Source organism: Asterias rubens, chromosome 17 (assembly GCF_902459465.1).
Source record: "Asterias rubens chromosome 17, eAstRub1.3, whole genome shotgun sequence".
In the NCBI taxonomy this organism is placed as follows: domain Eukaryota; kingdom Metazoa; phylum Echinodermata; class Asteroidea; order Forcipulatida; family Asteriidae; genus Asterias; species Asterias rubens.
The window spans coordinates 8,734,029-8,748,549 of record NC_047078.1 but is presented as its reverse complement, the minus strand read 5'-3'; the positions used below and the strand labels follow the sequence as shown (position 1 = coordinate 8,748,549).

The window sequence follows — 14,521 nt, the reverse complement described above, 5'->3', positions numbered from 1 at the left end:
TTTCGTATTATGTAGCAATGTTGGACAATATTTTTCAAGAGACCTTGGACACAACAACAATTGCTGTCTGTTCACACGACGTACATTTTGACAACCTTGTTACAATTTAGCAAGGGACCCTTGCTAAATTTATCTCGTGTGAAAATGGGTTTAAATAAAACTTGTAAACAAAAGTTCAAAGGTCTAGACCCCTTTAAAGACATTTACCGTCCACGGCAACCTATTTTTAAGTATTTGTTGAAAATTTGTGGTGATAAAAAAAAAGAGCACGGCACCACATAGTACAATCAGTTCGGCTGTTCGAAAGAAACAGTTGGGATTTTTCTCAGACTTGTTGTTCACCGATTGCTAGTTTATAATAAAACGTCCCGTTGTCTGAAGAGACAACATTTTTATATCTTATCACATACGTAGGTTCAAACTGTGGTCATTGAATATGCATGCGTCTACTTCGTGTTGGTTGCCACCCCCTCCCCCCACAAAGTACAATCAGTTCGGTTGTTCGAAAGAAACAGTTGGGATTTTTCTCAGACTTGTTGTTCACCGATTGCTAGTTTATAATAAAACGTCCCATTGTCTGAAGAGACAACATTTTTATATCTTATCACATACGTAGTTGCAAACTGTGGTCATTGAATATGCATGCGTCTACTTCGTGTTGGTTGCCACCCCCCTCCCCCCACAATGTAACACCCTCTGTTCACGTATGATTCCCGACAACAGAACCAACAATTTCATTGAATAAAATAGTTTCATTGGATAAGCTTTCCATTTCCGTGTTTTGATTGGTCCGAGGGTGATGTTTGCCAGCTAGCTGCACTTTACGGTCGTCTGCATGCAGCTTGCACAATGTTTTTAAGAATACATGTGTAATTTGACTGCGATTCTCCATGTAATAATGATTGCGAGCTCAAAGGTGTATTTGTAAGGGGGTCGACTTAGGCTCAAGACCGGTATCTGGCGTAAAAAGTGTGACGTCAGATGTTCATGCCTCACAAGAGAGTTCATTACGAAGCACTGTTTTATATTAACCACACTGACAATGATCATACCTTACCATATAGATCGAACATTACAGAAAAAGAGGATCCAACATAAACAAAACTACTACAAAGTTGAAAATCTAACAATACATACGAAGTGGACCTGTGACAAAAGAGGTCCACATTGTAGAGACAGAAACAGTGGGTGCGTTCGTTTAGCTTCCCTGGGTCGACCCCGGTGTGTGGCGTTTTTTTTCCCCAAGGACTAGTGTGTGCAGATAATTACCCACGTTCGTCCTGGTAAAAACAACCGCCACGCACCGGGGTCGACTTAGGGGAGCTAAACGAACGCACCCTATGTGGACGACTCGGTGTGTACACCAATATTGTCCGCCGTAACATGCATGTGCATCATGTGGAAAAACGCGGGGACGATTATTTTAGAAACAAGCGTCCTATAGTAACTATCCATACAGGACTCCTATTGGAGCTTCGCTGCAGTATACATGGTTAATTATATGACGACACGTGACACGTGTCCAACCAGTCAAGTGACAAGGATCTGTGTCTAAGAAACGTGGACCAATCAAATGACAAGGATCTGTATGGGCAGTATTATTTGTTTGTTTGTTTGTTTGTTTGAATGATCTTTCCATCAAGGAAACTCGGCAAACTCCCACAAGGGGGAAATAAACACCAAGCTGGCAACAGCCAATCTCTCTTATCATACAAACATTGGTTTAACATCTTTGATTATGAATTGCACAGAATCAAGAAATTTTGGTTCAGTAACTAGACGACAATATTTATTATAATCATTGTGAAATCAGTGGTTAGCTGGGGGATTTGAACCCACAACCTTGTGATTGCATGTCCTGCAGTCTAACCAGATGACCTGTGATATTTTCCATCTCGCAATCAAATGACAAGGATTTGTGAGGGCAGTAAAAGGTAGATGCCAATCCCACTTTATAAAAACATAGAAGAAACTTGGTATGTAAATAAGTCACAAATCACAAATTACCACGTTTTCACTAAGACTTATTTTTTTTTTTTAAACCAAGCTTTAAAGGGCAGTTCTTGTGGCCAAACAATGAAATGGTTTGACGCAATTGCTGAAGATGTGATCGTTAATGACTCAATTCCTCGACAACCCTGCTCTGTGCTAGATTTTTGATTCAAGCCAATGAATTTCCCACCGATGGGGAGATGCAAGGGAAAGTATGTCTTATTTATTGAATGATGTGCACGCGGAGCCTAGATTCAAGTGAATTGAACTGCGTCAAAATAAGTTATGTTTGCTGACATTAATTTATTTCAAACGTTTCACCCAATAAGGAATAATGATTGCATGGGAGTTGACAGATTGTAATTGTAAAAAAAATAACCCGATAATTTTGAACAACCCTCCTTGCTGCTTCAAAGCTGGATTCGCAAACAGCCATGTAACGTCATCCCTCAGTTTGCGTCATTTGTGGGAGGTCAGTGGTTGAAGCACGCCATCAACGGCACAAGTGTCGCAAGTTTTCAAAAAACTTTAGGTTGGGGAAAAATGTTTTGATCAGTGTATGAAACATTCACAACTGGGAAAAAAAAAGTAACTATGATAAACAAACACATTACAAGTGATAGCATTCCCATTTCCCAAGAAGCTGTTTTAGGATTTTCTGTCTATTTTCACAAACAAAGACAACAAAAGAGACAAGTCCGCACAATACTTTATTTGTTAATAACCATTTTATTAATCATTTCCTATTGCACTGTCACACTAGCCATTACTTAATAATCCATTTTTGTAACAACATCTAAAAGTTATAATCCTTTTGTATTTAGGTCGTCATTTCTTTTATTACCGTAGTCTAATACATCAATAGTGGATGAATTATTATGGTCCAGTATTTATAGTTAATTGAAGTAGCACTGGGAAACTTTAGAACGCTAGGTGGCAGCATTTGAGTAGAAGACTGGTTACAAATCTCCTCCTCATTTGAGTAGTAGACTGGTTACAAGTCCACTCCTCGCTTGCGGTAAAGACTCGTTACAAATGCGCTCCTCATTCGACTATTCGTTCATTACAAATCTACTCCCCATTTGAGTAATAGACTGGTTACAATTTACTCCTCATTTGAGTAGTAGACTGGTTATAAGACTACTCCTCATTGAGTAGTAGACTCGTTACAAGTCTGCTTCTAACAAGATTCCTCAATTTCTTCATTGTCACATCCCTCCCAGCAACATTCCTCATGCAGATCCTGAATGTTTCTTCCGATCAAGAAACCTTTCGCTTCCTTAGCCCCGACTAGAATAAATAAAGACGGGAAAAAACATGTTGAAATAAACCCATATTGTGCATGACATCACAAGCTCAACACTACATAGGCCCTACTTTTTCCATGCGTGGCATATGAGTTGTGTCATCTTTGTCGGTACTGTTAAGTTTTATCCACATTTCATGCTAAACATACATCCAATAGAATGGTACCCGCCGTAAAATACTTGTGGAATGGACTCAATTCTCAAGAAATTGTTTGGCAAAAAGAAGGGTGCACGTCGGTATTTGTCTACACGCATGTGTGAATATAATAAGCATACTTCATGACAGCGCATTAAAGTGACACTTTGCCGAGCCAACATGAAGCTGCCGCAATTTTAGCATAGTGGTGCCTTAAAGGTCACCTTTGGTAATTGTCAAAGACCAGTCTTCTGTATCTCAATAAATGTTTAAAATAAAAAACTGTTAACATTTTAGCTCAACTGGTCGTCGAAGTTGCGAGATAATAATGGAAGAAAAAAACACCCTTGTCGCACAAGTTGTGTGCTTTCAGAATCACGCTTGAATTCCAGACCCCAGCTGATTCTCCAATTCAATTCAAATATTTTAGTGAAAAATTACTTCTTTCTCAAAAACTACGTAACTTCAGAAGAAGCCGTTTCTCACAATGTTTTATACTACCAACAGCTCTCCATTGCTCGCTTATACCAAGTAATTTTTTTTTATGGTAACAATTAGTTTGAGTGATTACCAAAAAGTGTCCAGTGCCTAAAGGTATTCGAATAGATGTACACTTACCGAATGGGATGAGTGGTGGTGCGGGTGCAGCGGTACCAGGAGCATCAGTTTTGGGAGCATGGGATGCAGGGGCATCAGTGTTGGGAGCATGGGATGCAGGGGCATCAGTGTTGGGAGCATGGGATGCAGGGGCATCAGTGTTGGGAGCATCAGTCCAAGGAGCATGTGTTGGAGGTGGTTGGGTATGGCCATGTGTTGGCTGTGGTGGATTGGTTGCAGGTGGTGGCACGTAACAGATACTCTCACGCTTCTGTTCGAGTACCTCCCAACAATAATAATGGGATTCTGATCTCAGTTCACCACGTTTCTGGAATCTGTGGTAATAAACAGAAACACAATCAATTATTATACACAGCCAGTCGAAAAAATATAAATGGTGTTACCGCATACCAATTCAATTCAATTCAATTTGTTATAAACATCACTTTGAAAAGCATGAACATTTTTTTGCAATGTGCGTCTTATCAGATAAAAAAAAACAAGAAAAAAATTGTAAAATTGAAAGGGGGAACTATGAAAAGAAAAACGGGACCAAATACACAGTGACATGAAAAGATATTTACAACTGTCTTAAAAATACTAGAGAGACGGCCAAAAAACCCTTAAAACCATAACATATACCTAAATACCACAACTTGCAATGCCTCAAAGCCTATATAATTAAGCAGGGTTGTCATTATTTCATTAATTTCCTTGAGTTAGGTTTACAACTGATATATAAGTGGTATGAGGGCTGGAGATCAGTTCAATTATTGTTAAAAAAAATGAAAAAACATTGTGTTAGTAACAATAACAAGAACGTCAAAATACTGTAATTAATATCTTAAATATATATTATCCTTTATCTCCGAGGCAAATAATAATAATACGGGCATTTATATTGCGCAGATACCTATATATATATACTCTACTGCGCATTACATGGAATACAAAAAATGCAGAAAATAAGTATGAAAACAAAACCAAATACACAAACAGAGCAAGAATGAATTAAATGAGTGAAGTAAACAAATGGGTTTTTAACTTAGATTTAAATACATTAAGTGAAGAAGACTGTCTAATGCAAGGTGGGAGATTATTCCAAAGATTTGGAGCGGCGTATAGAGACCGAGACTGAGAGACTATTAACTAAATCGCTGTGGTATCTGCTGTTAAAATACAGGATTCGAACTGCCAATGTACCGGGCAATCTCGGTGATCTAGTTGGCAAGACTGCTCTAGAGTGGCAAAGGTTGGGCTTCAAATCCCACCGAGTAATAATATGCCTGTGATTTTGTTCCCAGAGCTCGGGAAAGCACCGAGTATACAGTGCTAACAGACATCGATGCGAGGGGAAAAACCAATATTCTTTATCCCCGATGCAAATTTCCATCTATTAAACTGAAATTAGCTTCTCTATAACATAGAGTATATGCAAGTATATTAATTATTGTACTTACAATGCTTGACGCACCTCCCGCAGTAAAGGTCCATAGCCAACCTTCTTCGGTGCTCCGTGCACTATTGGATAAAAACAAACAAAGAATATTTGTTTTTAACTATTTAATTCTCATAAATGAATAACATAATGTGTGATTTTTTTTATTCTATCGGAAGCATGTGTTTGAGTAAGGCAACGCTTTTCACAAAAGAACCGTACTTAACCAACTTTGTATTAAAGGGAGGGTACACGTTTGGTAAATGTCAAACACCAGTCTTCTTACTTGGTGTATCCCAACATAAGCACAAAATAACAAGCCTGTGAAAAGGTTGAGCTAAACTGTTCATCGAAATTCCGCGAGAACATGATGAGAGAAAAACCACCCTTGTTAGATGATTTTGTGTGCTTTCAAATAGGAATAAAAGACTTCTGGCTAGAAGTCTTTTATTATTTTAGTGAGAAATTACCTCTTTCTCAAAATCTATGCTACTTCAGAGGGAGTCATTTCTCACAATGTTTCATACTATCAACAGCTCTCCAATGCTCGTTACCAAGTCAGTTTTTAAGTTAGTATTTGTTTTGAGTAATTACCAAACGTGTACCTTCCCTTTAAACAAATACATAATACAGAAAACAGATATACTAGGCCTACACCAAATTACAACACAGACTGAACAAAAGTAGGCAAAGCCTCAAATTCTTATATGCTGCTAGGCAATATTTAGTTAGTTTGTTACATATTGTCGGTGTTGGGCACTAAGCATTTGAAACTCTGCATGTTGGAATTGTTATTAGGTGACGTTTGCGGTAACACCTTGTCAAAATCTCTTTTGAGAAATGTTGGTTCTAAACAGAATCGGCTGTAGACAACTCAGTACTCTCTTAATGTAAAAGAGTGAAAAGGCACTTTTTGAAGAGCCATATGAAGGACAACTCTTTTTTGAGTGGTCTTCCACTCTTTTAGATTGAAGTTTGCATCTTTTTGAGTGATTTTTCACTCTGTCCTGGAGTGAAACCCCTCTCAAAGAATGAAATAACCACCACTCTTTTTGAAGAGCCGTAGGGAGGACAGCTCGAAATGTAAAGAGTGGTGTTTTTCACTCTTTTACATTTAGAACATCTTCAGGAGAATGTGTACTAATGTTCAACAATTAATTATAAAACAGTCAAGTAAATCAACAATTAAGTAAATTTAATCAGGATAACAAAAAGTTCCTAATGAAAAGCAGTCGTTTGAAAACCAATGCTGTCTACTGCAGCTAATACTCACCAGAACATACTGCAGCTAGGACCAGCACGCCGAGGATAGCAATACGAGTCATTGTTACCGATGATTCAGAATTCTAGATGAGTCTCCAAGCAGCCGTACACGCATTTTATAGAGACGGTTATCAGGCAAACATTGATATGAATTACTAATTTTCAGATAATCATCTCACAGAATAACTAGGACATAGTAAGGGTTTGACCAACTGTTAATGGTGCTTATCAATTTGTTAAGCAACAGTTTATGATGAAATGGTCATGCTAACAAAATAAGTTAATTTTGTGATTTGTTGCAGGTATTTTTGAAGCGTCCCCAATAACAACACAGAATAAAATGTTCATATTGAGGTAAATTAATTTGAATCAATATTTTGTGTAATTTTTGTCGGTACATTTTCTTATAAACCTTCAAAATAAAGAATTTACACACACGAATGTCGACCCATTATTCACAGACTCAACATTGTTTTCTAAAAACACCCATATCCCTTTTGTTACTTGTTCTTGGTGCCAAATGGGTCCACACGCCCAAAGAAAGCTTACAAAACAATATATTAAAGCGGCACACCAATTATGCAAATGACTTCAGAGCCAAGTTAAGTTGAGAACCAAAATTAAACAAACTCATGAAAATAAATATTGGCCTGTATCAAAGGATTGTAAAAAAACTCTTTTTTTTGCCAACAAATAGTTCATGGCGCTACGTTTCAACCGTACCTATAGCAGAGTCTTTCTCGAGGGCTAAAACCCCTTTTCTTGATACATGGATGTGGTGCCCTTCGAAATGGCAAGTAACCACACCAATCAGCGAAATGTTTGGTCTGTATTAAAGGATTCGGAAACCTCTTTTCTTGCAAAAAAAAAAATTATTGCCGACGTTTTGGCCATAGCATAGTTCTTCTCGAAGGGTATAAACCTCTTTTATTTTTTACAAAGGGTATGATACCCTTAATTTAAAACTACGAAACGACAAGCGAGTCCACACGACCTATAGGCGAAGCTGTGTCGACAGTTGTTACAATTCACATGGCGCTGATATGTCAATACTCTAAAACAATATGGAATATGGCCCCAAGATAATTAACAACCTATAAACAATAACAATTAGTACAAATGTCATCGTTGGTGATGATAACGTATTTAAGTGGACAGCTGACACTGTACTTCTAGATCACCAGGGAGTAATGTACGATTCATTTAGGAGTGTACTACTCGTGTCTTAAAACATGAAAAGACATGATATACAAATGAGTTATACGTTATTATTCTTTAAAGGGTGGCTGCAGTTTTTTTTTTCATTTAAACTATTAAACATGACTTTTTAAACCTGAAATCTTTTTTTATTATTTTTTATTAAATTGGTTTTCAAGAGATTAAACGTTTGCATAAACGTGACGTCATGTCGGTAACCCGAGCCGTCGGGTCACCTGGCTGTGTGCATATAGAGACGTGTGCACTGTGTGACCTGGTATCTAGGCGCGTGTAGTTAGGGACCAGACTCTTTTTGCCGACGATAAATTATGTTTGAATTCCCGACGTGACGTCGATGGTAGGGGCGGTAACAATCCACAAAAGGGTCATTACGCAAGTCAGATATGTCGGGAATAACAAAACACATTTGATTGATGTTCAATACATATATCAGAAATACATGACAGCAAAATTAACTGTTTTATTTTAATTCACTGCAGTATCCCTTTAAGCTTCATAGTAATTATGTATTTACCTAACCTCAAACTATTTATGTGACGTCACTCTGTAGATGAAAGTGTGATTTTTCATGCTAAGCTACAAAAATATTTCACAACTTTGGCAAGGACTGTACTATTCACGTAGGCCTTTTAAAACATGAAAATACATGATATACAAATGAGTTAAAAGTTGTTATTATTATTATGTAAACTTTATTGTCATGTACTTAACATAAAACTATTTCTGTGACGTCACTCTGTTGATGAAAGTGTGATTTGTCATGCTATGCTTGAAAAATATTTCACAACTTTGGTTAGGGGTGTTTTATGTATTAGAACATGAAAACACACTGACATAAAATGAGGTATAAGTTATACTTTTCTGTGATGTCACTCTGTTGATGAAAGTGTATAGTATTTTCATTCTATGCTTGTAGAATTCTTCACAAGTCGATTGTTTTGTGCGAAAACTAAATGGCCGGACGGACGGCAAAGAGGGGTAAAAAAAAGTAACGAATGATATAAAACAATCTGAATTTCATCATATTTTTATTTCTATAGAAGACAACAACAAAGCAATACCACTGTTTTGATTAATTTCATTTAATGCATAACTAGTGTTTATGTTACTATGTAGGATAGAGTTTTTAAAACAATGACATAATATACCCATATTTATATGTACAAGTATAGTTATAGTAACTTACACAATATAATATGCGACATAAAGGTATTTATAAGATGTGGTTTTATTAGGTTAAAGGCAGTGGACACTATTGGTAATTACTCAAAATAATTATTAGCATAAAACATTTCTTGGTGACGAGTAATGGGGAGAGGTTGATGGTATAAAACATTGTGAGAAACGGCACCCTCTGAAGTGCCATAGTTTTCGAGAAAGAAGTAATTTCCCACGAATTTGATTTCGAGACCTCAGATTTAGAGTTAGAGGTCTCGAAATCAACCATCTAAACGCATACAACTTCGTGTGACAAGGGTGTTTTTTTGTCTTTCATTATTATCTCGCAAGTTCCATGACCGATTGAGCTCAAATTTTCACAGGTTTGTTATTTTATGCATATGTTGAGATACACCAACTGTGAAGGCTAGTCTTTGACAATTACCAATAGTGTCCACTGCCTTTAAGCCGACCTTGTTTAGTTTTTTATTTTACACATAAATGTAAATTGAATGTTATTATTATGTTTGCCAATGGGTTGTGCATCAACTTGTTATATACGCAGCCAGGATGGTTGTTTGGCAACGAGTTTGAACGAATCTGTATAAAGTGTTTTTCACTGAATTTTTTTGATTTTTTAATAATATAGTTCGAAGCTTCAATATCATCCATTAAATGTATCTTTAAGTAATTAAAAATGGTGGAGAGCACTTTACAAAGTTCAACAAATAAAAAATAAAAAATAAATCGTACTGAAAATAGGTTATCTTTTTTAATCATTTATCCATTTTTTCCAATTGAAAATGTCTCCGTTTAAATATTATCTACATTACATAGTAAATAAACCAAAATATAGACCGCAGTCTAACAGCTTCATAACTCCAAGTTTCCTTACTCAATACATAACTTTCGTTTGAAGATACCACCCTCTGCCCCAGTGAAAACAAAATGTGCAAATTCATTGCGTGCGGCCATACAAACAATGAACACCGTAGGGTAATGCAATAGGGTATCTCACAAGCACATGTACTGACAAATATACCTCAGAAAACAGTCACAACTTTCAGCGAATCAGCACTTTCAGTGAATAAACTATTAATTTGTCAAGAAACGAGCGGTGCCAAGACTAACAAAATACCATAAATTGCTCCCCGTTTAGTAACACAGTATGGGGAAGTATAAACGGAATTGGATTAAAATGAAATCTAATACAGAACTGGCAATTCAAACTGGAAGACAGTGTATTGCATTCGACTGTAAAAGTTGTGTGCTTTCAGATGCTTGAATTTAAAAGCTCAGGTGAGGTTTCGAATTCAATTCAAATCTTTTAGTGAGAAATTACTTCTTTCTCAACAATTACGTTACTTCAGCAGAGGGAGCGTTTCTCACTATCTCTCCATTGCTCGTTTTTAGTTTACTGTGTGGGTGTGGTTGGGTTGGATGGGGGTATTTAAAGGTTTATAACGAAGTGTGGACCTGATAACAGATGAGTGGACTTCCACGCGTCCACACAGTGTTTTTTCTCTGTTGAGTAGGATTTTCCTTAAAGTGTGTGTATAATCCACACAGTGAGTGCAACACAGAGCTGTGTGCATGTGAGATAGGTGTGAGAGGACTCTTTCCTACTCTACTTTCTTGTTATGACCATTCCCATTGATGTACTCAATCCTATTCCCATTCATCTGATACCCAGCAGCCTTTGCTTTGATCGCAATGACGTCATCAACGGGTCCCTTACCCTGGTGGGTACCAGGCATACGATACGACCCAAACACCCGATCCCACAGCGTGGTAAACTGGCCATAGTTATAATTATAAAACATATGGTGATCTGTATGATGTGCCGCCCCGTTAATAATCGGTTGTAAGAACTTGGGAAGAATACAAAGATTGTCGTGGATACTGAAGGTCCACATGAGAACGAAGAAGAAGAAGCCCATGAGGATTTTACTGTTGAAAGGGAATAGGAAGGGGTAGATGTGCCAGGATATCCCCTGTGTAAAGCCGTCGAGTGGGTGGAGAGCGTAGCCGGAGAATGGTGTAGGGACTTTCCACATGTGGTGTTGCTTATGTACATGCTTGTAGATGAGACGATGATGGAGTGTGCGGTGGAACCAATAGTTGGTGAAGTCGGTGAAGATGACAAAGCCGACAATCTCGATCAGAGGGTTCAGGGGTCCTGCAAATTGAACAAAATGAGATATTATTTTATATACATTTCACATTTGCAATGACAAGCCAGCTGTGCAAATGATATTAATTGGTTTTACCATAATGCGTAGAAGTAAAGCACATTCCCGAGTTCTTTAAACCAAACTACAGGCATACTACTCGGCGGGATTCTAACCCATGACCTATGCAAATCTAGAGCAGTGCCTTACCAACTAGACCACCGATATTGCCCGGTATACAAGAAGTTCGACTCGTTACGGGTATGCTAACCGCAACGATTAAATAGATAAGTGTAAAATCAAATAATGTTATTTATCCCCGATGCAAGTTTTACATTAAATGACCCGAACGATCTTCTGTTTCACTTGTCCACAAGCTTTTCACTAGTCAATATTTCATAGTATATGCTTCTCCATACTAAACTAGTAAGCTTGACCACTTGGGGGACTTTTAGTTTCGGTTTTAGACATGGGGGGAAAACATCCTATAGGGAAAACCTACGTAGTCAGATCAAGTAGGGACTGAAAACCCAATCCACATGCAAAGCTCTGGTCCTGGAATCGAACCGGGGTCCACAGAGATAAAAGACATGGACAAAAAACAATCAGTCATCCTGACCGTCCAATGGAACCCTAAACGAGGATGAAAGTTAAACCTAGTCTGGCCCCTTTATAATGACAAGAGATAAGAACTACCATTATTAAGGCGTATACAGGGAACCAACATTGGGTAAAGGTTTCCCCCCCGTAGTATAGGAGCAACAACACAAAATATTTCCACAGTGAACTCATGTGAACTACAAATTTTCCAAAAAATTGAAGACTAAACAAGTTTGTGTATACAAAATACAATAAAAGCAAGGAAGCTTTGTGAAAACTGTATTCCTTTTAAAAATTCAAAGTCACTGCGGATACATTTTGACGCTTCATGCTTGTCTCTTTTGTTGGACCCGATTTTTTATTTTGTGTGAAACACCTTGATCGACCGAAAATGTCCAGTGAAACACAATGCAACAACTATCATGCCGTCCTATACTCACCAAAGAATCCTCTGCTGAAATCACGATGCAATCGACTATAACCTCTGACCTCCAGCAAGAAGATGGGGCCGAATGTTGCCCCCTGAAAAATCATGTTCTTCACAGCGTATTTAATCTCGAGCTTTATTTGATTCTGTAAGACAAAAACAAGTGGATGTAATTTAAAACTTTGTGTGACATGATCGAAAATCAATTTCATAGATAATATTGTGGCTTCTTAGATAGCGCTTATGTCCGTCACTCAGTTACACTCCTGGCGCTGTAACATACAGTATTTCCTGCAAGATGTGGGACTACGTATTTGAATCAGAGACCTAATCCTTAGATAGCACCATGTCCTGTTTTACAAGGTGCTGTGGCGCAATTTGCCGCCGATCAGACCAGAAACAACGGGGCCAACCCCTTCTTTTTTCGATAAGTGCACTCGGTTCTTTTACATGTGTTACATAACACATGGGACCAACGGCTTTACGTCCCATCCGAAGGATGGATCATTTGAGACGCTAGGTGGCAGCAGATATACCAGAATAATTTGCATAAAATGTTGTTACGTAATCATGATCATGTGCATGTACTGAAGTCGATTAAGATTCCTAAAATAAATGTATATAATGTAACAGATTTGTAAGTGCATGTTTTGAAAAACATCACAATTTAACACTTTCTGTCCAACTGTATGTCATCAAATGGAAGTCTATCTGAAACAAATATTGTTTTCCTTAGCCGAAAACTCCACCAGGCGCCTTTCAAGTTAATAATTGTGAAATAAAAAGTTCATACTATGTTTTAGGCCTATCCCACACATAAATTTCTATCTGAGATTATTTCAAACATAGATCATTTTACAGTTATAAAGTTCAATAAATGTTTGAATAAATTAAATCAATAAAACAAAACTTGTTATAAAAAATAAACCCATATAGAAACACTTACCTTCAGATATAACGGATGTTCTTTTAGCCGATGATCATACACGAAACAGTAGTCGAGTAACCCCATTACAAAATACATCGTGTATTGTCCCATCCATGTGAAAATGAGAATGCTCATCAACTGCCGTTTCCAGTCGTCTTCGGGCCACCATTCTGGATAGATATACGGTGTGTAGAAATATTTGTCTGACATGTACAGTATATCTTCCATGATGTTTTAGGTTCAAAATGATGAAGACTGATTGTGCTTGGAGAATATATATAAACTGTCACATTCTTTGTTGCATAAAAATCACTGCTGCAGACTGCCCTACCAGCGTTTATTGCTTATCCACATCCGACGAAATTTTTTATACTGGTACTTGGAGATCTTCCAAAAGATCTTCTGCTCAGCATATTTGGTAAGAATATCAAGCGGGTATCAGTGACAAACAATACACAATTTAACAAAAAGAGGTGGTAACTGCTAAGCAATATAGTTATGTTTATGCTTAGCAACACTTCGCTGTTACGGAAGTGCGAGACGCTTACATAAAATAAACGTTTTGAGCCGTAAAAATAGACACTATGCACTTGTTTCCTTTGGACAAAAATTATGAAAGCTGTACCAGCCTAAGGGCTGGCCTAGCCTGGTGGCCATTCACTTTTAAGTAGTTTAAACTACAGCGTACAGCACAGAGGAACAGTCCTAAACAGGACTAGGGCTGGCCTACATATACAAATGGCATAGACTTAGACTTTCCAGGCTATTTTATTATCAAATTTAGGGCAAAGACCAACAAATCGAAGGGTAGGCATATCATGTTTGTATAGAGTAAATGGTATACGTGCAGCTAAGCACGAGTGTCTCCAAAGATGAAATTTTGATGACTCATAATTAAGGCCGGGAAAAATATTTCAGAGAAATAAAATGAAGCACGAAGTGGACGACTGAGTATCTTAACTAATAAAATGGTTTACATAATTGTTATACCAGGCCTTATATACCTCATGGAGGCAACAAAGGCGATTGCCTCCATGCCCCCTAGTCATTGCCTTGTTGCCCTTGAAATGCTCCAGTAGAAATTTACTTTGTCCTCATAGGTTGCCCTTTACCAAGGATAAAATTCCTTGGTGCCCTTGCCCTAGAAAACCGAAGCATACAAGCTTGTTATACGATTTTATTTTTTACTTTTTATGACGCTGTTCAAAGCACACACCTCCCTAAAAGAACCTTTCGTAACTACTCATTTTTAATGACAGGTACTTTTTATGTAAGTTGCAATCTGA

The 14,521-nt window shown here is 37.5% G+C and overlaps 2 protein-coding genes across 2 annotated transcripts; both read right to left on the bottom strand.

Moving 5' to 3' along the window:
• Positions 1-2,783: 2,783 nt before the first annotated feature.
• Positions 2,784-6,802, bottom strand: LOC117301649 (metacaspase-2-like). Its single transcript, XM_033785672.1, has 4 exons — positions 6,744-6,802; positions 5,493-5,553; positions 4,054-4,367; positions 2,784-3,282 (listed from the first exon to the last, which is right to left on the bottom strand). The coding sequence occupies exons 1-4, from the start codon at positions 6,793-6,795 to the stop codon at positions 3,173-3,175; spliced, it is 537 nt and encodes a 178-aa protein (XP_033641563.1). The 5' UTR covers positions 6,796-6,802; the 3' UTR covers positions 2,784-3,172.
• A 3,641-nt stretch (positions 6,803-10,443) lies between these two features.
• On the bottom strand, positions 10,444-13,541 carry LOC117301859 (lathosterol oxidase-like). The gene is made up of 3 exons (XM_033785851.1): positions 13,254-13,541; positions 12,321-12,453; positions 10,444-11,288 (listed from the first exon to the last, which is right to left on the bottom strand). The coding sequence occupies exons 1-3, from the start codon at positions 13,461-13,463 to the stop codon at positions 10,732-10,734; spliced, it is 900 nt and encodes a 299-aa protein (XP_033641742.1). The 5' UTR covers positions 13,464-13,541; the 3' UTR covers positions 10,444-10,731.
• Positions 13,542-14,521: the final 980 nt, after the last annotated feature.